The 24,318-nt window shown below is 51.9% G+C and overlaps 1 protein-coding gene across 4 annotated transcripts in view; it reads right to left on the bottom strand.

Annotated features, from left to right (window-relative positions):
* SIL1 (SIL1 nucleotide exchange factor) overlaps positions 1–18,372 on the bottom strand; it is a 237,024-nt gene extending 218,652 nt beyond the window's left edge. Inside the window, exons 1-2 of one of the 4 annotated variants that reach the window (XM_077786720.1) lie at positions 18,311–18,335; positions 16,150–16,356 (exon numbers count right to left, since the gene is read on the bottom strand). In XM_077786720.1, coding sequence (XP_077642846.1) covers positions 16,150–16,184 — 35 coding nt within the window. In that variant the 5' untranslated portion in view covers positions 16,185–16,356; positions 18,311–18,335. Of the gene's footprint in view, positions 1–16,149; positions 16,357–18,145; positions 18,260–18,310 lie in introns of those variants that run through there. The other 3 variants (XM_077786719.1, XM_077786721.1, XM_077786722.1) reach the window with 3 other exon arrangements.
* Between the last annotated feature and the right edge of the window lie 5,946 nt (positions 18,373–24,318).

Raw genomic sequence — 24,318 nt, 5'->3', positions numbered from 1 at the left:
CTGCTCCTTACAGCACTGTCCAGTCACTTCCCAGCTCTGTTCCCTTCCCAGACACGCTCCAGCCCCTCCATGTTTTCTTGCCATGAGAGCTCAGAACTGGACACAAGATTTGAGGTCCCTCAACAGTGCCAGCACAAGGGACAGGCACTGGTCCTGCTGCCACCCCAGTGCTGATACAAAAATACCAATTATCTCTGAGAATAAACAATAGCAAGAAGCTAATCCTTGTTTTCACCTAGGGATGACCTGAGGGAGCAGGATTGGTATTACAGTCATGCAAAACTGCCTGCAGATGAACAAATTCCGGCCAGGTTTCTGTCCAGCAGCCTCACTGAGATGGCAAGGGGAGCACCAGCAGCACATCATGTGCCTCCCAGCACAAAGCACCGACAGAGCTGCCTTGCTGAGGGCAGGGCAGAGATGGGAGCCCTCAGGAACACGGCCCAGGCACTCCAGCTGAACCACGGCACAAAGACCTGCCCGCACTCGCAGCCTCTGCGGCTGAAGGAGAAGTTTCCTGGGCAACAGCAGCTCAGGGAATGATCTCCAGCCAGCAGCGCTGTGGGATTGGAGAGGCTCTCAGGACACAGAGGGCACTCACAGCGAGCCAAGATCCCCTTCACACACAATGTCCTCCTAACGGGTGGCACCCACGCCGAGCCCACTGTGACAGGCTGAGTGATGTGCAGTGCCACGGAGAAAGAGAAGGAAATGTAGCTGACCTGACCTGCAACTTTCCTCCTCTGAGCAAGAGGGTCCCCAGGTCTGTGAGGAGCACTCATGTTTGCTGGTATGCCACAGACACCTTGGGAGTACCCTGTGGCCAGCTGTCCCTCCTGCTTGATGACTGTACAGCTACACCAAGAGGTGAAAGAGGAGGTTGAGAGCTGAAATTCAGCCCGTGTCTAGGACAGGAAACAGCTGGTGGGCAAAGAGAGGATTACTGGGAGACCACAGAGGATTATTGGGAGGCCACAGACTTATGCCTTTCCTCAGTCACTAGTTAGGTCTGCACAATCCTGTGCTTTCAAGAAGGACAACCTGGACACACCATCAACTGAGGTGAATGCCTGGGATGATCTCAGAAACTCTGCTCCAGGCATCCTGTCCTCAGGAAAGCACCCCAGTGCCTCCAGTGGGTGTCCCCAGCCCCACTACAGTGAGAGCCCCAAGCCCTTCCAGAGGGTCCCTCCTGGGCACAAAGCCCAGGACCGTAGGACAGCCCAGGGAGCAGCAGTTGTTTCCAAGCCTCCTCACACCTCCAGGATCTCAGTGGAGAGGGTGTAGCTGCCATACAGACCATTCCATTCATGTCACTTATGAAATTGCTTTAAAAAAAACATTTATTCTTCTTGCTTGCTCCTCATCATTTACTCCTACTAGGACTCTGCTCTGGCGTGTTAAAAACACTCCTACACAAAGGGAAAAGTTGTGGGAACACCTTCTTGCTGCCTACAGGGAACCCACACAGCAAGGAAGCCACACTTTGGGGTTGGCAGGAATAAGCCAGGCTGGCTGGGCCCAGCCTGAGCACAGCAGCAGGACCTGCTCCCACCTGCAGCTGAGGCCCTCTTCCAAACTGGAACCAGCCCACAGGAGGGAATTGTGACACGGCACAAGGCGGGAGGGGCAGGATAACCATGGCACAAACACATGTTTACAGAGCTTTGGCATCTACCGAGCACTCATACAACCTTTGTAACCGCTGCTAACAAATAATAACAATAAATATTAATAACCCCTCCAGGCTACCTGTGCAGCCATCAGCTCACATCAGCCCCTGGAGCAGCAGCTTGGCCACGATGCCACCCAACACATCTCTGGCAGCACCGCCAGGTGCCAGGAGCAGAACAGGGACGTGCCCAGCAGCAGGAGACAGCCCAGCAGTGCCCGGGCACGGCGGGGGCAGCTCTTGGCACCAGCAGCTTCACCAGCACTGCCACAGCTCCCCCAAGAGCAGGGGAGGGAGTTGTTGTGCATCACCTGGACAAAGCCAGAACCGCCCCTTCTACCCGGCCACAGCACCCCCGACCCTGCTGTTTATACAGCTTGCACAGTTTAACACTGAGCATCATTTAGTCTATCATTTAAATGAACTTAATTAATTCGTTCAGCAAGCTGCATTCACACAAAATGCTGCTCTCCAGAGGGCAGGAGCACAGCTTTGAGCTGGGGTGGTTTGAAGCCTGAGCAAGACTGCCCTACCCTCCCCACTGCTCGTTAGCAGCCGTGGCACAGGGGCCACCCTCATTAGTGCTGCTGGCAGAAGGGGCCACGCTCCACCATGGCTCAGCACGACCCCAATTCCACCAGCTGCCTCCCCAGCATCCCTCAGACTCTCCACGCCAGAGAGAGACTGCTGAGTCCAGGATGGGGGATCTTCTCTGTCAGCATGGAGTGTGCAGAAGCAGAGCGTGCCTCAGAGATCAGAGGCTGAATTTATCATTTATTATTTATAAGCAGTGCATCTATCTGAATTTCTGGCAGCTGCTCTCGCAGGGCTCTGCACTGCCTGCACACCACATGACGCTCTCGCTCCTCACAGCTCTGGGGTTGGCAGGGACCTCTGGGCCTACACCAGAGTGCTGGTGCTGATTTGCTCCAATTTAGGACTTTAAGACTTGCCTGGAGATGAGAGATGCACAGGGACCTTCAGGACAAACATCTTTCTGAAAGCTGTCACATTGCCTGACCTCAATCACATGAAACAGCTTTTCCCTTCCTCCTCACCTCCCCATCACCCCAACTCCCAGCTCTAAACACCTCTCATCCTGCCTGTACCTATTCCCTTCTCCCACTCTTTGCTGCAATTTCCCATGCACATACAATAAGGGATGTTTTCTCCCCTCATTCAGATCTATCCTTTCCATCAGTTCCTGTTTGCAAGGTGACACCTTGCCTCACACTATCCCAGGAATCTCCCAGCATTCTGTGTGGTTTTATCCCCTCTGCTTTCCCAAGTTTGGAGAATCTAACAGGAAAGAAAGTGTGCAAGGTCCCAGAGAATCCTGATGTCCCACCGCAGCTGGGCCCACGAATTGCCAGAGTTTTAACTGGCTTATTCCCAGCCTCTCTGGAAACAGCTTTTTGTATTTTCCAGGCTCCTGCTGTTCACCCGTGGTTCTCATAGGGAATAAAAACCTCCTTCTCCTGTCAGATGCCAGCTTCCCTATAAAGAAACTCAATTAAGAGGTTAAGAAACCATGAAAAATTCCTGCTCAGTGTTACAGAAATCCAGTGGTGATGGATCCAGCACACGACTCCCACAGCAGCACCCACACCACACCTCCTGCCCAACACAACCATCCCTGCCCCTGGCTGAATCTCAGCCTGTCCCAGCCAGGACCCTCTGTGCCAGCCCCAGCTCAGCCTGGAGATTCCCCATGGGGACTGCCAAGCCAAGGAACGCCCTGCCACTCCCTGCAGGGCACCTGGAACAGAGGTGCCCCAACAGTGGGCACACCAAGGACTCCTCCAGCCACCCTGTCGATCTGCCAGGAACCATGAGCTGTGAGCTTTATGAAAAATGCATTTTCTCACCTCTCCACAGAGCACCAGTCAGTGGTGAAAGCTCTGACTCCCGTGACAACCCAGGGGACAGGGAGCAGCAGGGAGCAGGATGGCACATGGGCAGCAAACATGGGGCTCGCCTGCTGCTCTGGAAATGTGGTCAGGAATGGCATGGCACAGCAGCTTGTGGACTGATTGCATGGGATGCTTGGCTGGATGTCCAGCTCTGGCTCAGCTCCCACATGCTTTCAGTTTTGTGGCAGGCTCCCAGTTGAAAAGACAGAAGCCACTGGGATCCACCTCATGGGTCAAGCCCAGTCAGGAGCTGCCAGACTGGCAGCAAAACCTGGAATAAACGCTAACAGGCCAATCTCAAACCCACCCCTGAAGGGGAATAAGGAGCTTTCTGGGGATGAACACAACATGCTGCTACACAGGTTCCCTCAGGACCAGTCCTCGCTTTGTCCCCAGTCCCTGCATCAATCTGGACACATCAATCCCCACGCTGGGGCTCAGCTGCTCCATTCCCAATGGAAACCACAGTAACAAACACTGAAGCCAGCAGCAACAGCTCCCTGTGCTTGGATGAAAGGCTTGATGCAAGTTTGCTTTTTCCCTCCCTGCACTGGTTCTTTCTCACTGGTTGCAGAAGATGCCTTTGTTAAGCAATTAAATAAGCCCTGGGACAGGAATGAGCACAAAGGGAGAGCTGAGAGACCATCAGTCTCACCATCCAGAAGTGATTTTCATGGTGGTATCCATTCCTGTATCCCAGCATTTTCCACCAAGACTGAAAAGCAACTCTTGCCCCCCAGCCATCAAAGCTTCCCCAGGACAAAGCCAAAGCAGAACAGCCAGCCACCACAGGCAGCACTCCTTCAACAGAGATTTTCCTAAGGAAATTTAAATTAAAACAAGCCCCAGGGGCTGCAAGTGCAGAAACAAATGCGCAGACACAGAAAGCTGAAAGAGAACATAATTCCTTCCCTCTTCTGTTCTTCATCTGCCACCTCTGCTTTGGGGAATGGTTTGTTGCCTTTTAGAGCTATTTTAGATGTTACTTGCAGCAATGTATGGAGAAAACAGTTGAAATGTGATGGTGCAGCATTCTTTCTAATTAAACAATCCCTCAGGCTCAACAGAATGGCTCCAGTCAAGCCCAGGAATGCAGGTCTGCCTGCTCGGGGGGAGATGCTGGCCCCACTCCTCCAGCAGAGCAGAAGGTCTCCCAAGCCCCTCTGGAGGTCTGCTGTCAGATGGCCCAGATCTTCCGCAGGGTTTGTGTCCTTCCTGCTGCCATCCTGGCTTTTTGCCTTGTCAGCCTCTGCTAAGCAGAGCTTTGATCCCCTAAGCAACTCCTGGTTCAGGGACCTTCTCTCCTTCTACTGCCCAAACACGAAGGACATGGAGCTGGAGCTCTCCAGCACCTCAGCTTCAGACAGGAAGGCTTTGATGTGGCACTGAGTGCCTGGATCTGAGATTCCTCTGGTCTCTTCAATCAGCAGCAGAGCCACAGCTTGTGATCCGTGCAAAAGAGCATTTTCCTTGGGAATGGAAGTTCACGCCAGTGTTCATCTCCACCTTGTCATGGCAGAACAAGCTGCATCAGTGCTTCAAAGAGCTCCTCAGCCTTAAATCTTTATAAAACGTTGACTAAGTGGAGAACCTGTCTCTGAACATCTCAGGAATCCCAGCAGAGGTTATGAAACAGCTTTCCTGTGACTGCCTGCACTGCCGCGGGACCCCGCGCGCTGCTGGAACCACAGCACCACACGCCGGGCTCCCCTCACAGGGAACGCTGTGCTGCTCCAGGGACATCTGCACTGCCAGCTTATGGAGAGAGAATAAAAGAGGCAGTAAAGCTCCCAGTCCAAAGGTCCCTCCTGGGCTCCATGACCAGGCTCCCTGCTCCTCAGAGCTGTGGGGTTCCCTCAGGAGCAGTACTTTAGCTCCATCCCCATGGCTCCTCAGCCACACAACTCCAAAACCTGTTCTGAGGAAGGAGAACAGAGATGTAGCCAGAATTGAGTGAATTTCCTCCCCAATTTTCTCTTCCAAGGGACTCTGTTTGTAACCTCAGTACCTTCCAGTCAATGCACTGTTGCTCATCTGGAGCTCAGACCAACAGCAGGAAATCCAGACACTCAAAAGGAAAATCCTTTCATGGACTGGCATATCTCAATAGTTGAGCAGCACTGGTCCACAGAGGGTTCTTCCTTTGACAGTCCTGGCTGTCACTGCACCTGCTGGCTCTGCAAACACCCAAGCAGCAGCCAAAGAACACAGGGACTTTCACTCTCCATGTCTTGGTGTTTGCTGTGAGATAATTGGCAAAGCCAAGAGCTCAAAATCTGCTGTCAGAGTGAGCAGCAGGGTGCCCCCACACACACCCTCAGCTCTGATCAGAGGCACCTGCAGCACCTTCCTCTCTGCTGTGAGACACCAGAACATCTTGAGCAGCTGCCTGTACATCCTGGCGGTGCCATGGCAGGTGGGAACATGGCTCACCCACCACAGGTCTGCCAGACCACATCTGTACATGTCTGAGCTCCTGCCATGACGACCAAAGCCTTCAGCTGTCCCCTCCTGCACACAGATTTTATTCCCAGCTGTTCTGCAGAGCTCCTCCATCAGCTGCCATCTAAATGAAGCTGCTCTGTGAATCCAGGCTGTTTCAGTGACAGCCCCCACAGTGACTTCCAGTGACCACACACGTCACATGTTAAGACAAGCTTTGGCACCGGTCCCAATGAGGGAGTGAGAAATCTCCACGCACCCAGAGGCAGGCAGGGGCAGTTCCTCATATGTCAAAGGGAACAGCAGTGGGAGCAGGCCACATGTTTTCTGAGGCAAGGACCCTGTCATTTATGGAACAAATGGTACATTTATTGTGCTATTCAGGAAGAAATAATAACTACAGTGGCCTCCAGTCTCCAGTTCTTTTAAGTCTGCACTTAAAGAAAGAGCAAAAAAAGACCAAAGCAAGCAAGGCTTCCACAAAACCCTCTGAACTGGCTTTTAGCTGCTGGACAAAAGCGTGGCAGCAGAAACTGCTCTGCATTGTCCCATCTCGTTCCTGTTTTGTAACAGCCTCGTCACTGCAGGCAAAGAACAGCAGCAGCAAAGCCCTGCTCGGGTGCTGGAGGTGCCCGGACCTCCAGCTCCTGCCCTGCCACCGCTCCAGGTGTGCCCCAGGTGTGCTCCAGGTGTGCTCCAGGTGTGCCCAGCTGCCCTGGCATGTGCTGCCTGCTGGGCTTGTTCATCCCAGGGCAAGGAGCAGGGAGCCTGCCTGGGCACCTCTGATGCCATGACAAGTTTTTGCCTTTTCTTTTATATACCTTTTATGTATTCTCAGTGCCCTTAACATGCACACTTGTAATTCCTTAAATCTGATAAGTTACCATAAACCTGACATTCTGTTAAGCCAGAAAACCAAACATCTTAAAGGTCTCTCAGATGGAGGCTGGAAAGCCCTACACTATCTTGAGAAACCAAGGTCCCCTCTAAAATACATCCTGTAAGCTAAAATTATTCCTCTAGTGAGGAATACTTCAAAATTTCTTCAAGCCCCTCATTGAGGCATCTTTATTAAATACTCTAATTTGCAAGGTCTATAAAATTGTATATGTGATCTACCGTGTGTGTGCATTTCAGTGCATTCCACCTTGGCAAAGTGGTGCACCATAAAGATTCTTACTAAATACCAAGATAAAAACCCTTTATCCCCTAACAGTGTCTGGCTCTTGATTTTAAGACCAAGGAAAAGGCATCACCTGGTGGGCTCTGTGTGCCCAATGGCATCGAACAGCAGCACCTGGGCTCCATGCACAGCTCCAGGATGATCTCCCAGGAACACGTTCCCAGCACACATAACTCTGTCTAATCAGGCACTCAGCCCTGTTTCGGCAGAGATTTACAGAGAGGTTTTTTTTTTTCTCTTGGAAGCAATAATAGATGGACAGCAAGAAAGGGAAGAAATTAATGAACAAGTAATCATTCCCAAAGTTGCAAATAAGAGTAATTCCTCACTCTGAGACAACTCTGGAAAACAAGATTAAAATTCTTAGGGGACATATTCTGAAAACTGCAGGTAATAGAACAGATAAAATGTATTTACACTATCTCACAGGGGACATGTACTTTTTATTCTGCTGAGGAATGTAATATTCTGCTGTTCATTGCAGAGCTAAAAGGGTGTCCTAAAAAAAGGAACTTAACAAAGGGTTTTTAATGGCAACTGGGTCTGGTTCCAGAACACAGGTTCTCCTCTGCACCGCAGCCAACCACAACCAGCACCTGCAGACACACCCAGCACACAAACACCATTAATAATCCATGCCACCAGCACCATTATCCACCAGCAGAAGGGAGGCTGGGATGGCAGGGGGGGCTCAAAGCAACTCTCCCTGAGCTGATGTTTCCTAAGAGGAGGAGGCAGGGCTGCCTTCCTCCACTTCCCCGTGCCCGCAGAGCCGCGGCTGCCAGCAAACAGACTGCGCCTCAAGTAGCCGCCAGCAGAAACAATTTGTCATGTGTCAGATCAAATAAACTCTTATGAGGCCACTGTGCTCCCTGAAGCAGACGGCTGCCAAACTCCAAAGGAGAAATCCAAGGAAGCGAGCTGGCCGGTGTCAGCCCAAGTGCTTGTGGAGCCCAGCACACTTCTTGTTGTGAGCCATCAGCTCCCGTGCAGCACCCCTCTGTCAGGCAGCCACCAGCAGTTCCCATTAGGAACAAGGATTTGGTGTTTAAATTAACACTCCACATAGTCCAGAAACTCCACATTCCCCATCCAGTGGCACAGAACCTTGCTCATCCCAGGGAGGCCTGAGGAATGTTGATACCTGTCAGGTGTCTGGAATGGGCTGCAATGGATTATCACTTGTATGAGCAAGTGCTTCTTCCCTCCCAGCTAGCACATGCTACAAGAATTCCCTCAAAACTGAATTACAGATTACTAATTTTTCATTTTAAATGGTCCTAGTGACTTTTTTTTTGGTTCATTCCCAAGCACCATTGCAGTTTCCCATGCACTGGGCTTGTGCCTTTGTGTTGAGGCCCCTCGCAGGTCCCATTTGCTGCACAGTCCTGCAAGAACCACTAAAGCACAGGCCCCAGGCATGTCCTTGTCTGTGATCCTGCTGGGCAGAACAAACCCCTAAAACTGCTGTGGGCCCTTCTGTGAGAATAAATCATGCCAGCAGTACTGTGAGAATCTCAAATCACTCACCTGCTCCTGCAAAGACCAGGCTCAAGCACTCCCTGGTCTGCACAGAGGGCACATCCCTCAGCCCAGGGCTCAGCCACTGGCTCCAGATGTTCCAGTGTGCTCCAGCTGGGAGCAGCCACCTGAGCCCTACCATAGCCAGGAAAGCCTCTCCTTCTATAGATGACAGATAATGGCCCCATAAAACTGAGTCTGCAAGAGGCCTGAGGTTCCTGGCTGGAAGGAGATTAGTTTATGGCACAGTGAGAGCAGCCACAGGGAGAAAGGCAGGAGATCCAAAGGAAGAACAGGAGAAGCTGGAGGTGTTGCTTCAAGTCACCAGAAAGCAACCTCCTGCCCCAAACCCCAGCAGCAGAACCTCAACAAAAAGAAGTGAGCAAATGGGAAGTCTGGCAGCCTAAAGCAAGGAACAAGGGAAGAACAAGGAATCAGGCACGGGACATCCCCCCACCATTAGCAGGGCCAGTACAAACCTCAGCTGTGTGGGGTTTCCCCAGTTTATTTAAAGAGCATCCAGTGCCTGATGATGAGTTATATTTATACGCCTTTTATCTGTACCAGGACTCCTCTCCAGACACAGGGACTGGCACAGAGCACAGGACTCCATCCATTGTTCTGGGAGCCTCTCACCCAGCTCAGAACACAACTCTCAGCTGGCCCCGGCACCAGGAGAGCTGCAAAGGACTCACAGCGCTGCTTCCAGCAAGGAGCAAACACAGGCTGTGCCCTGAACACGGGAAGTGTTACACTGAGATGCCAGGGAGGAGGAGGAGGTTACAGACTCCAGTCTGTCATTTCCAGCCATGCTTTTCAGGCACTTACAGCTGCACAGACATCAGCAGTCAGGTTCCCCCAGATTCCCAGCCTTTGCATGCTCCAGTTTCCAGCCAGCAGCTCTCTGGACTGGGATCCAGCCCAGCTCAGTGGTGGGAAGCAGTGCCAGCTCCAGGCACAGCCCTTGCCCCCAGCCTTTGAAGGCAGGTTAAGCAGGCAAAGCTTTAGGCGTCAACCCAGGACATGGCTTGAACTCACATCTCTGAATGGAGACTCTTCCTCTGAAAAATTCATGGTTTTTTCAGCTCTCTGCCTTTGAGGGATTTCTGAGAGAATCAAAGGGCTGGAGTGCAGTGGAAGTCAAATTTGCATCGGGTTCCTCAGCAAACTCTGGTTCTCTTCCTGAACAATAGTAAATTCTTCAGACACCATGAGAAAACCAAATCTGCCTCAGCCACCCCATCTCACCCTGCTCCTCAAATCTGAACAAAGGAGCCCATTTACAGCACCAGTGACAAATTTCTTTAGCCAAGAACATGCGTCCAAGTGCCACGCTGTGAGTACTAGGATGGTTCCCAGAAGCCTCCTGCTGACGTGGAACACTCTTCCCCAGCTTCCCCACATACATTCTGTACTTGGTTACCCCATGCTTGCTGGGAGAGGAGGAACAAAATGCACTCCAGAGCCAATTGTTGATTCCTGATTTGAGTACAACCACGGCAGCAACACTATTTTCCCCTCTCCTTCCAAGGCTGGCACATGCTATGTCCAGTTGCCAGAGAGAGGAACCTCACACCCAGCCCTTCTGTTCTGTCACCCTCAGGAGGGCCCATCTGGAGGAGCCATCACACACTAGGTACCAACACAGTATTCAAAACTATGTCCAGAAGCACTTAGATCACCCACAGCTCCTGCTGGAAATTTTCCACAGTGTGAGAGTTTATTTTGTGGGCAGGAAGAGAGCAAGAAACTTAATTAAGGCAGAGCAAGAAGAAAAAGCTCTTCCTGAAGTGAGTTAACTATACTAAAGCAGCAGTTGTGAGCAGGCCAAGTACATTTTAAGGGCTATACATTTTCACTTCCACAGTCTTGAAAAGGAAAATGAAGAGACTTTGTTCTGTATGCATATTGTCCACCATTTGTTATTGTCTGTCTATTGATGCTCAGTTGAAAAACAAAATTTAATTAAACCCCACAGTACTGCATCGCCTGCCTTTGAAATATGCCTGCATCAGTGGATCATTACAGTAAATGAAATACAGCTTCATATTGGATTTTTCAAATAACGTCCTAAAACTGTTACAAATTAAATAATACCCCTGCAGAGAGAAATTAAGAGACAGTGTTTTTAGCAAGGGCAAAGAGATGTTTACAGATGACGTCTGGAAGGAGACATGGAGGCAATGAGGCAGAGTTGCCACATGGCTCCTCCAGACCTTGTTGGGAGGGCTCTGTGTACTAGAAACTAGAAAGGAAAGAGCATCCCAGGGCCATGTACATGGAAAGGGCAGTGTCTCCAACCCCCCAAGAATGTCTGCATGACCACACCGGGGATTTGGGGTGTGCTGGCACAACCTCTCCACCCGGAGAGGTGTTTCTGCATGGGGGAGAGCTCACTGCAGCCACACATCCTGCATGTCCTTTGCAAACCCAGCAAAAGCAGCAGCAGCCATGGGAAGTGAAGCCTCATAACCACTCAAAGCACTGAAAGCCTGGACACTCAGTGGCCAAGGAGAGGGATGCAGGAAGGTGCTGCTGTGGCAGGATGAGAAATACATCCACAGGGAGGAGGAAAGCAACAGGAGCTTCGTTATCTCAGGGTAAGTAAAAGCACAAGTGGGTCAGTGTTGGGCACAGCAGCAATGCCTGATGTGGAACACAGCAAAGCAGGTGAATATTGCATGAGCCTCACAGCTCTGGCTTCAAGAGATCTCCTCCTTAATAGCACCTGGGCTGATGCCAAATGTTCTTTGACAATTTATTTACTCCAAGAAATCATTTTCCCTAAATAAGAGGAGCCCATTACTGCATCCTTCTTCACGTGAGCCTGGAAAAGGCTGCACCCTGCAGCTCCTGTGGCCTCATCTCCATGGTGATGCACAAACACACACACACACACACACACACACACACACACAGACTCCAGCAAGAAGGCAAACCTCCTCAAAGAGAGGCTGAACCTCCCCAAGAGAAAGGTTGAATCTGCCCAAGGGAAAGGCTGAGCCTGTCCAAAGGAAAGGCTGAACCTCCCCAAGGCAAAGGCTGAAGGTGGCAGAGTTCTCAGCAGAATGAGCCCTGGGACAAGGTGTGCTGCAGGTGTTGGCAGGCAGGGCTTGCCCAAGAAGCAGAGCATGTCAGCCTGCAAGCAGGCTGGAAATAAAGAAAACCTTGCAAGGGCACCTCTGGATCTATTGTATAGGAAAAGAGTAGATTTCCAGCTGCTGTCCATGCCAGGGAGAAGTAACTGAGAGACAAGTTCCTGTAGTTCTCATCAGCCTGTGAATCAATTATTTATAGGAAGAAGGTTCAGTGTATAATCATTGAAAGCTGTCAACTTCCAGCCCACACAGAGCTTCCTCTGTGGAAAGGCTGCTGGTCTGTGAGCCTGGGACTCCTCATCCCTGCATGTCACAGGATTAAAATGAGCAGCTGTGGCACGAGGGAATCCATTACACTACAGCAACAACAAGCACTGGGACCCCAAGGCACTAACAGCACTCAGCAACATCAGGCAAAAACCAAAGGAATACAGCAAATGCAGGCCAGGATCCTTCCTAAAGGAAAAATACAGTGGTGAAAGGGCATTGGGAGTGATGTAACAGAGCTGGCACACAGAGCAGCTGGAGAAGGAGACTCTGACAAGGCTCTGTGGGGCCAGACTGTTGAAGGCAAGGCAAACACAGCACTCAAGCACCAGCCCAGTGCTTTCTTACCCCCACACCAAAGCTTCTATAGGGATGGACAACTCACAGCCACTCACCTGCACACCCCCAAACGCTTTCCCTTCAGGAGATTGTGGCTTTGTGCTTCCCAGGCTGTGGCAAAACCTCCCCTGTCACTTAAGAGCAGCACAAGCAGCCTGCATAGAAGACGGAGATTGCTGAGGCTCTGCACCTTCCCGAGGTGGGAGCAACCATCAGGCAGTGGGAGCATGCCAAGAGCAGGGCAGACAGAGGCTGAAAATGAGCAGGCTTCATGCTCCCAGGTATTGCAGGAAACGTGCTCATCCTCAGCTTGACAGCACTCTGAACACAGCCAGAATGAGGTCTGAACATTAAAAATACACCAGAGTGCTGCTCCCAGTCTGCTGGAGGAAATAAAGGGAGGAGGATGTCCGACAGGGAGGAGGCACAGGCAGTACAGGCACCTCTGGAAGTACCCTGCTTCTGCAGTTCAAGGTTAAACACCTCCTTTGCACTCATCTCTGAATCTGCCTCTCTTTAAAGCTGCACCAGGTAATTAGAATCATTATAACTATTATTAGACCATAATATTATTATAGCATTTTTGCTACACTTGACATCTGTTGGCTGATAGATTTAACTGGTACATAAGAAGTAACTGTGCAGAGATTTCTTGCAAATGAGCACCAACACGGAAGACATTAAAGCATTCTGCATTCAAAAAATTAATTTTATGGAAGTACACTTGAAATAAAAAATCTAAAATTAAGTTAAACCTTTAAAACCTCTCATTAAAGGAAATATCTGGGTTTAAAGTAGGCAACCATTTAAAAAATCCTGACTTTTATTTAGAGGTTTAAAGCCATATATGTGGCTTGGTATCTCCTTCAGATCAACATCTGCATCTTCTTCCTATTTACTCCAGGATTTCTAAATCATCCTTCCATCTTCTGTTCCCTCTCTCTGCAGCAGGCACTTGAATTATTTGGGCAAAGTCTGACTGCACAGGGAACCAGTATAATCAGGGCTCTTATAACCTGCTGTCTGCAAATCCTATAGAATTATCAGCAAACACACATCTAGAATAAAATGCAGCTTCCTGCCGCCCTGAAGCCCAAGGGGCTTTGCAAACTAGACAATTTATCCATCACTGAGATTCAGCTGTAATCCAGAGTGGAACAGAACCTTTCCATCCATATTTAACTACAGCACACAGCCCCCTGGAAAAAAGTGAGGAAGAATCCAACAGAAGCCATAGGAATGTTTTAGGGAGACTGAATTTTCTCCCCTGGAACTGAAATTAGGTCAGGGTAGCCATCAAGTTGGATACAATGATGCCTGTAGGTGCCTTCCAACTCAGAATATTCCATGATTCAATGACTCTACCATCAGCCATGTTCCAATACAGGAGAACAAAGAGGGCACAGTGTCTCCATCCTGATGATGGTGTGCCTGTGTACACAAGTTACCAGCCTGGAGAGGAGGAAGACGTGAACACCACAGAGGAATCCTGTGCTGTCCTTAAATTCAGTGGGGCCCAAATTCCACCCCACAGTTAGACGCATGTGCAAAGAAAGATAGAATAGTGGGTGGAAGAGCACTTCAGAAAAGGACCAATTCTTAAATTTTAGGCAGCTGAGCCCAGCAGCTCAGTACTCACAGAACTCAGGGAAGGTAGAGCTGGTCCTGCTTGGGCAGAGACGTTTGCTCCAGTGAAATCTATTTCAGCTCAAATAACTCCTCTTCCTTGAGCAGGTGGCACTGAGGTGACAGCAAAGGCCTGGTGCAGTGAGGAATCCTGCAACCACATACACCATGACACGCCATTCAGGAATAGAACTGAGGGTCAATAATTTCTCCAGAGCAAGTAGTTTTCTCTTTTCCTGAGAAGAGGAACCACACAAGGAACTTGAGATTGCTTGAGGAGAAAAATGTATTTTTGCTATTTTAGCCACATACAGACAAGTCCAACTCTCACTGAGGAGAGACCTATGGAGAGAAAAGGGGAGCAGATGCTGGACACAGCTTCCCCCATGCACAGCCCACTGCTGAGGCAGCTCTGAGTGGGAAGCAGGGCTGAGGATTGCCTCGGAGCTGTGCCAGTCCCAGTAAGTGTCAGCAAGAAACCCCAGGTGAATAAAGTTCATGAAAGCTCTTAAAAATAACCTCAGCCTTCAGAAGGAGAGCACAATACCCCCCTACAGAATCTACCCATCACACCTCTAACCAGCAGGTTTTTCACTCTATCAATCTGATGCTTTCAAAAGCCAGAGGAGCTGGGTCTGGGCAAGATCACCTTTATGAGGCCCAGTGCTCATTACTAACTAAGAAAAAAAAAACACCAACCAAAGCAACTCAGCCCCACACACTTGAGGGGTAGCTATCAGCAACTCCCTGTCACCACAAAAGAAATCCTGTGTATGGGCCCTGGGAGCTTAGCCCAGGTCTGCTTCTGTTCAACCTTTCCATTAATCGTTTGAACAACGAAAGAGAAACCACTTTTATAAAACCTGAAAGGATGCCCAGGAGTTAAGAGCTGGAAGCACTCTGGAGGTCATGATCAGAATTGATAAACTGAAGTAAAGTTCCCAAAACACCCACAAATCAATAGAAAGAAAAGCAAGGAAAACAATGCAAAGAAGTGCACTTGGAAACAGCACAAACAGAGATCAAGCACACAGAGTCCAGGGGAAAGCTCTCCAGACAGAGGGAACCTAGGGAACACTGGGGACCAGAATAAATGTGCCAGCACTGTGATACCACAGGTCCAGAGAGCTGAACATCACTCTGTGATCCAGGAACAAAAAATACCCAGTTCTGGGCTCCATGCTGGGTATCAGCTCTGAGTTACAGACAAACCAGAGGGCAGCCAGCAGAGCAGTCAGCAGTATAAAACATGCTGCCCCATACCAGCTGTGAAGGGGCTTCTCCATCACTGCTCCCTCCAGAGCCAGTACCAGCTCTCAGATTTTAACAGGGTTTATTTGCAAGGACAACCAGCCACAGGGCTCCCCGCAAGGAGCAAGACACAAACTGGCTGCTCAGTTTGCTGCAAGGGAAAGTTAGATGAGCTGTCAGGCTCTGAGAGTGGGATTCCAGAGGGAACTGGGCCCTGTCCAGATCTCCACTATCATCCACCAATGTCCACCCTGGAGCCAAGTATCTCACCTGGCTCAGGACAGGGCCACAGACAAGGAGGCTGTTCCAGCCCTGTATTTCATTTTAGCATCCTCCATCTGGCTACTCCTACAGCAGTGACAAAGCCAAATGAACAGCCTTCTCTTCCCCAAAATACAACAGAGCTCCTCATCCTGCTGAGGGGCACCCACACAACACAGACCCAGCACCAGTGTGACCATTTCCATTCACACCTTCCTTATCCTTCACAAACAAAGCTCATCAAGCTTCATTTGCCACCTCGCTGCTGCAGCAGAGAAGCCAGCAGGGAATGGGATGCTGCCCTGGGGAAGGCACAGCTTCCCAGCTTCCCTCCTCCCCTCCCACCCCACACAGCCCCACCGACCTCTGTGACTGCCTGAAGCTCACATGTGCCGTCACCCAGCCCTGCCTATCCTAGACACCTTAATTGGAGGGGACAGTCGTTGAAAGCCATTGAAGTCATTGCCACAAGGTATTACAAAGCAGGTGACAGCAGCTGGTGCTGCCAGCACACAGCTGCACCAAACCCAACCAGCAGCTTGGGAGGAATCCAGAGAGGGGGCAAAAGCTACAAACCTCATGCAAAAGCAGGGCTTAGCTCTCAGGAACATTTCAGGTTTCCCAAAGACTCAGAGGGATTTGGGGTTTTGCTGAGCTGCCTCGTGAACCACAGCCAGAATGGATCCGACAGAGCCTCGGTAAGCAGGTGCCGTCTCCCTTCGCAGGGCTGCTTCCAGAGATCCCCAGCCTTGTGTCACTTCCCACTGCAGGTGCTAAGAATATCTGTGTGTTCATAAAAAATAGCAACCAGCTATTGAGAACTTATCAACAAAGTGCTCAACAAATCTTAATTAAAGCTGATTCACGTCCCTCACGAGCCCGAGTCAAGCGTTATTTCTCAGAGGAGAATGCTGAGTGTTAAGAGCTAAGGTGGGTTATAAAAGTCACAGAGGGAGTCATAGCACAGAGGATTAGCACATGGAAAGGCTGACTATTATCCCTAAATTTATCCCAATAATCCACTGCCTCACAAATTCTCAAGGTACAGCTGCTCTGCTTTCAACCCCATCTGCCCAACCCAAGCAGAAGCAGACATGTTTGGGGGTGCTGAAGTTTTCCAGTTGTTTTATTGCTCAGGCTAAAGGAATTCTCCACTGTAAAAATGAAGAAGATGGTGGCAATAGCACCAGCCCTGCTCTTGTGCTGCTTCAGGACACAGGGACAACACTGGGGGTTCAAAGGCTGTTCTGACAGTTCACCAGGAATCCACCAGTTCACTGCTTCCAGCTGATTTCTTCTAAAAAATCTTATTTGTATCCCTTCAAATTTAGTAAATACATGGTCACACTGACAGCAGCCTCCAGGAACCTGCAACACTACTTTCCCACCTCTGGCAGCTGGACTCCTACACTAAAGTTTCTGGGACAATATTTTGGATCCTTGGATCCTTCCACCACAGAAATGCCCTAGAGGCTGCTGAAAAACAAAGTGGGCCAGGCTGGGTCATTTTAAGGCAGGGTTGGGGAAGAAAGAAAAGAGAGAAAATTAGAAGTCCATCCCTTAACAATGCTACTCCCAGAGAACAAATGAATTCAAATGATCACAGGGAGCAGGAACACTGCAGGCAGCACATTCGGTAAATGACAGGGCGTGTCATCTTTTGCTAACATCCTCTGGACGCTTATCTGCACTTAAAAGGTTCCTGCCGGGCTGTGCACGGACCAGCCTCTTCCACACAGCTCCATCACAGAAATGCCTCTGCAGACTATCCTCCTTTGGCTGGCACATTGAGCAGCACTAGTGCATGCAGCTCTGCCTCTGCACCACACTTAGACTGGGTTAGTTCTAGCAGAAAAGCACTGCAGAATAACTTGGCCTTAGGAAATTGTGTCTGCAGAACTTGGTGTAAACCGAGACCCTCCTGAAGGTGGGTGGCGTCAGTGCTCTGTCGAAGATCACTCCTAAATGCAAGTGCTCATCAACCATTGAACTTCGTTTTAAGGCAACTTCCAAACAGTGTTTATATACAAAATCCCATTTGCTCAGGACTCCCTGGCCTTGTGCAATGCATTGTTTTACCAGTTCTCCAGCCAGAGAACCATATGCAGGTTTGTACCAAAACAATTAAAACCGTTTTAAAATCCAGACCTCGTGCTAGAGAGCCCACACCCTGAAGAAACATCCATTTCAATACCCCAGAGCTACTCCTATTTTTCCAGCACGTTTTTATTCCACAGCGGCCTGGGCACGCAGTAGGCCAGAGGTCACCCAGCCCACTCTCGTGCTCCAGGCAGGATCCAAACTGTGCCTGTTGGGGAAACTTACGCGTAAATATTTTTGTTTTAAATCTCTCAGTGTAAGGGATCCCTGTCCTGCCCCGACTGCGTGCCTAAGTGCCCCTCACAGGCGCCTTCGCGGTCCCTGCGGCAGCACTCCAGCCGCAGCAGCTGCCTCTCCTGCGCGGCCTGCCCGAGCCCCCGGGGCCGCGCACGCACCGTCCCTAACGGCCCGGCCACGGCCGCTCTGAGGGGAACCGGGCCGGCGGGCAGCCCCCGCCGCGGCAAGGCCTTACCGCCGGCTCCGCTCGCGCGGGGGCAGCGCAGGGGAGGCAGCGGCCGGTACCGGGGCCGGAACCAGGGCTGTGTCCCGGTTTCCGGGTCCCCGGGCCGGAGCTACGGCCCGGCCCTCACGGGGCGCCAGCAACAGCGCCCACCGCCACACCCCCACCCCGACTCACCGCTCCGCACTGCGCACGCGCCGCCCGGCCCCAGCGCCCCGCCCCGGCCCCGCCACAGCCAATCAGCGCCGTCCTTGGCCCAGCTCCTGCCCTTGCCCCGCCCCCTGCCCCGCCCTACCCAGTCAGCACTGCCCCAATCTTGGCCACACCCCCTGAACCGTCCCGTCCTGCCAGCACCGCCCTTGGCCCCGCCCCTGTCATTGGCCCCGCCCCTGGCCTTGGTCCCGCCCCTGGCCTTGGCACCGCCCCTGGCCTTGGCACCGCCCCTGGCCTTGGCACCACCCCTGGCCTTGGCCCCGCCCCTGGCCTTGGCACCGCCCCTGGCCTTGGCACCGCCCCTGGCCTTGGCACCACCCCTGGCCTTGGCCCCGCCCCTGTCATTGGCCCCGCCCCTGGCCTTGGCACCGCCCCTGGCCTTGGCCCCACCCCTGGCCTTGGCACCGCCCCGGCCCTGCCCCGGCCCTGCCCCGGCACCGCCCCGGCACCGCCCGGCACCGCCCCGGCACCGCCCCGGCCCTTCCCCGGCCCCGCCCCGGCCCTGCCCCGGCCCTGCCCCGGCACCGCCCCGGCACCGCCCGGCACCGTCCCGGCCCGCCCCGGCCCTTCCCCGGCACCGCCCGGCACCGCCCCGGCACCGCCCGGCACCGCCCGGCACCGCCCCGGCACCGCCCCTGGCCTTGGCACCGCCCCGGCCCTGCCCCGGCACCGCCCCGGCACCGCCCGGCACCGCCCCGGCACCGCCCGGCACCGCCCCGGCACCGCCCCGGCACCGCCCCGGCCCTGCCCCGGCACCGCCCCGGCACCGCCCCGGCCCTGCCCCGGCACCGCCCCGGCACCGCCCCGGCCCTGCCCCGGCACCGCCCCGGCCCTGCCCCGGCACCGCCCCGCCACCGCCCCGGCACCGCCCCGCCACCGCCCAGGCACCTCCCCGGCCCTGCCCCGGCCCCGCCGTGTCCCGGGCTGGGCTCGCCGGGCTGAGCCTTGTCCCGGACCGGGCTGAGTCGTGTCCGGGGTCGGTTCCCGGAAGCCCAGGCTGCCCTGAGCGGGCAGGAGCCTCCCTGGCTGTGGGAACGGCCTGTCCTGGGCAGCGAGCAGCAGCCCCGTCCTGGAGAACCTGTCCCTCAGGAAGGGACAGATGGGACTGCCTGGCTGGGGGCGCCTCTGCATCGTTTTAGGCTGGACATCAGGAGGAATTTCTCCGTGGAAAGCGTGGTCAGGCCTTGGCAGGGGCTGACCAGGGAGGTTTGGAGTCCCCAGCCCTGGAGATGTTCAAGGAAGGCCTAGAGGTGGCACTCGGTGCTCTGGGCTGGTGACAAGGTGGGAATATCTGGGATGGGTGCCTGGGAACAGGAGGGACTATTCACAATGATCTGGAGATGTTTGCCTTACACATCACATCATCCCTGCCCCAGGCTACTTCACCACCCCGTTTATTTTTCACAGCTTTTGAGGAAGGTAGTGAGGTTTCAGGTAAATACAAGGGTGTAAATTCTCAGCTTGGCACCCCTGGCTGATGCTGAAATGAGTGAGAAAGTCAGAGAAGGCACAGGGAGCTCACTGGTCCCCTCACCTCTTTCACTCAAAGCACTTTGTTGATTAAAATAATTCCAAAGCATTTCCCACCCCTCTCCCAACTGCAACTGAGTGACGGTATTGCAGAAATGATGGAAAATCAGTCACAAGCTGTGCAGCCCTCCCTGGCAAGGGCTGGGCTGTGGCTGAGGAACAGGCCATGAGATCCACTGCACAGCAGCCAAAACCAACATGCCAGCCCCAGAATTAAACCTGCAATGCTTAAGCATCTAGTGAAAGATGCTCAGTGACATCAGGGGGACCTGTTCCTGGGCCATTGTCCCCGTGGCCCTGCTCACCCGTGCTGGGTTTCACTGCTGGCACCCACAGAGATCCTGGAGGCAGGAGATTGACTGTAAGCAAATCTCAGCTCTCCTTGCCAGTAATTGAATATTTTCAATCTTTCCAGGTTGGTTGTAAACATCTCAAAAATATAATCTGGAATCAAATCCCTCAAAGCCTGTCAGGAGTGCACCAGAGCTTTATTGATGTTTATGATTTTTGTTGGAGTTTATGGTTTCTCAGGCAGCTACGTGATTGCTACCTGGGTGTAACTCCTGGCCTTTGGATGGCCAAAAGTACTGCTGTACTTCAGCCTCTCCCTCCTCCTTTTGGGCTCCACACACCAAGCCCAAGGCTGGCAGCCAGGCAGAACTGGTCTCTCTGCTTGAAGCCCAGGAGCCAAATGTCAGCTGAGGCACTGGGAAGAGGATTTTCTCCCTGTTTGTGTCAGGGTGCTGGCACACCAGCCACCAGGCATTTAGGGAAGCCTCACTGAGATGCTCAGTCCATCCAGAGAGGAGCACTGCTACATCCCTGAGCAATCCCAGCCGAATCCCACATCTGAAACTGCTCCCACGTCAAAGAGATAAAAAAATACACTCTGCATGTATTACCTTCTGCATCTGGAGCTCCTCTCTGGTCTGATGGGGGTGGAGGGCTTTTTCTAAAGGTGTTACAGAAGATGGGTGTGAGAGAGTAATTTGGGACTGGGAGTAATTTTTCATCAGTATACTTAAAGACAATCACAGCACTAGGAGGGAGGCCTAATTGTGGAGTTGTGTAATTAGTTTTTATGTCACTGCAATTATTCTGTTGGCTACATATAAAGAACATGGGAAAATGCAGCACTTAATTTTAAATCAAGACTTGATTCTCTTTTAGTAGGTAATTGATGTTGATCACATCACTTAGCAGCGACTATAAAATGTGCTATTTAGATTGTAAAAGGATGGAGAAAAAGACTAAGCAGATAGGTAATTGATGAATCAAGGGCAGCTTTGGTGGGAGGCAGCAGGAATCCTTCAGCTGGCTCTGCTTGCAGCTGCTCCCAGGCTTCATTAGTGCCCAGGGCTTTAACAGGCACAGAGCCCTGTCCCGGTCACACAGCATTGCTCTGTTCTGGACAGCAGCGGCAACAGGGCAACTGCTCCTCATGGAGTTGATCCCTTCCTTTAAGGAATCCAGATATCCCTCGTGGAATTGATCCATCCTGGTTAAACCCCTTCCTTGAAGGAATCTAGATTTTCTTCAGGAAAAGGTGTGTGGGTTTGTGCCCAGGACTGCCAAATGCTGTCTGCAGCCACCAGGCTCCTCGCCTCTCAAGGCTGTTTGGCTTCTTCTGTAGCTCAATTGTAGCAATGTGTCTCAAATTTGGTCCCGAATGAAATTACCTGACGGGTGCTAAACCCCCAGACAAATAATTGGACATTTAAGTCCAAAAGCAAAATTAAGTTGCAAAGTGCCAATGTTGTGAATCCTCACAGTCTTGCCCCTCCACAGTTAACTCTTTGTTTTTACTGATATTTTCATACTAAAAGTACCTGCAAGTAGTTTTGGCTGGGGGAAGACCCAAAGAAAAACCATGGATGCTGTTTAACACAGCAAGGCAGAGACAGCCAGAGGGTTCAGTTGCCCTTTTCCCTCTGGAAGGATGCCAGGATGAGCACAAGAGGTGTCTCTTCTGAATATGAAGCAAATTCCACAGGCTCAGGAGACTCTTGAGGTTGCAGGTCCAGGCTTTGCACTTGCACCAAAATAGATGGATTTATAGCCAGACAAGCCACTGGAAAGAATGCTACCAGAATTTTTAAGTGAAACACTTTTCCACTCCAGCCTTTTCTTCCCCTGAACCTTTATTGTGTGCTGTAGCAAAATGTGAGATGGAATTTGGGCTCCAGCAGGTATAATTGTTGAACAGCCTGCCCCAGCCAGCCTCATTGCTGCCAGAGAGCTGCCCACAGCCACTTTCCATGCTGACACAATTAAATACATTTTTACAGCCCAAGACATGAGTCATGACCCAGCCTGAGTTCCGAGCAGAGCGTTTTTGGAATATATGTGACTCAAAAGAGGCCTGAGGGGAACCCTGGGCTTGAGATAGGATGGCATCACAGCTGCAGAGTTTCCCCAGTAAGTTTTAAAAATGCTTTTTCTCACCCATTTTGTGTGCTGGGATATGAAGGCTATTGCAGGACCTGTTCTGCCATGTCAGCATCAACCTCTCTGAATTGCTGTGAGGATCAGATGGGTCCAGCTTGCAGTCTCTTATTACCACCAGCACAAGTTCTATTTCATTCACAGCCAAAAAAAGAGACTCATCTAAGGGCTTTTGCCATCAATCCCTCGGAGGCTCATAAGTGGGATGTGATGAGCCCAGGGGCCATCCCTGCTCTAGAAGGGCTCTGCCAGCAGTGGTGCAGCACAAGGTTCACACGTGAGCTGCTGCCTATGCAGCAGTGGCACAGCTCAGGGTCAGCGTCCCACCAGTGACAGCCCCGATGGTTCCTCTGTCTCTGGACCACATGCCCTGGACAGCTCTGTCCTTGTGGGAGCTCCAGCTGCGGGATGGAGGGTGGGCTGTGCCTGGGTGAGAGGGATGATGCCAGGTGGCAGCCACATTCCACTCCCGGTTCTCCCGGTTATTAACGGCGCCGTTCGGCACTGCCCGGTGCTTTGCCGCACACAGGGTCCCCCTCGCCGCACACGGCTGCCCTTGCTTGCTCCCACCTGATACTGGCTTCAGATTAAAACAGCAAAGGCTACACAGTGATCAATTCCCAGTGCTCTCCTCCGGGAGAGGGAAAAGCAGGGAGAATAAAGCCCAGAGAGCACAGGGACCTGCAGGTACAGGAGGGGTGTGAAGAGAAACTCCGGCTTTCACTGCCACCAGCTCAGCTGCGACCAGACGGGGACAGTGACTCTAGGGATGCTTTTTCCAGAAGTCATCATGTCAAATGACCTGGGCAGGGCTCTTATGGGTGCTCAAGCAGGGATTTGGATGGAAAATTTACCAGCACAGAGGGCCATGCAAGCAGCAAGGACAGTTCAATCCCCTGCCTCCTCCCCGTGGAACAGAGCCTGGTCATAGACACACAGTCCTGGTTATCCTCCAGCAGAGTCAGACTCCCTTGGCCTGGGGGCAGTCTGCCACTGCCTGCCAGAACCCAGGCTAGCTCGGTGTTGTTCCAGGGGCAATGGCAAGTGTGGGGAACTGATTCAGCTGGGATGGTGCCAGAGCCAGAACCTTTGAGCCAAGTGTCCTATGCTGGAGACTCCACAGCAGCGCAGCAGGGATCAAGCAAAGAAGTCAGAAGAGGCTCTTTTACGGTGAGAAGCCAACTCATTTATTGGCAGGTAGACAAAGGAGTAAACTTCAAGGGACCACAGGTGAAAAAGAGCCCTGAGCACTGCTGTGCGTGGATTTTTTAAGCTTTCACAAGACAGGGGGTGGGTACAAGACAATCAATGGGGTAACACTCAGGGTCTCAGGGTGTGGTTTTCAGAACAATAACTAATCAGGATGAGGGGAGGAGAGAGGGCTCGGCTAGGGATTGGTCCCAGGGGGTAACTGGCAGGGAACATTCCAGAACAAAGGGTAGGGGGAGCAGGGTTGCCTTGATAGATATGGAAGAGTCTGGAACAATGGGAGGAGATTACTTGATTGACAACTTGATAGGAGGGTCAAACTCAAGGAGAAACTAACTGTGGTAGTATGGGGGCTAACAGAACAAACCACTAGGCAACTGTACAATTAACTTCATAAAATTGACACGCACTGCAACAGCAGTCAGTCCCTCCCAGGACTGAGGTTTCAGATCATTGGAAAGAGATGGGCAGCACCCATCTCTGCCTCTCTGGCTGCCTCCCCCAGGAGCCACATCCCAGCTGCCACCTCCTCTTCACTGTATTTGAAGCACATCCACATCACAGCACACATGGGCTCAAGAGCAATGGCAGGGACAATTAATAAAACATCTCCCCTAAGGTGGAAACATGAGATCACCCATTTCAGCAGTGTCACACCATTAAAGGAGAGGAAATGGTTATGAGCCATTATTCCCTGCACAAACGGGCTTTAAATCATCATCCATCACCAACACCCAGCACAGGATGTTCCAAAGGTGTCCAGCAAAGCTTTTGTGGCTTCTTTCCAC

This window comes from Lonchura striata, chromosome 15 (genome assembly GCF_046129695.1).
Source record: "Lonchura striata isolate bLonStr1 chromosome 15, bLonStr1.mat, whole genome shotgun sequence".
NCBI lineage: Eukaryota > Metazoa > Chordata > Aves > Passeriformes > Estrildidae > Lonchura > Lonchura striata.
The sequence above is the reverse complement of the archived record's forward strand: the minus strand, read 5'-3'. Positions and strand labels throughout refer to the sequence as shown.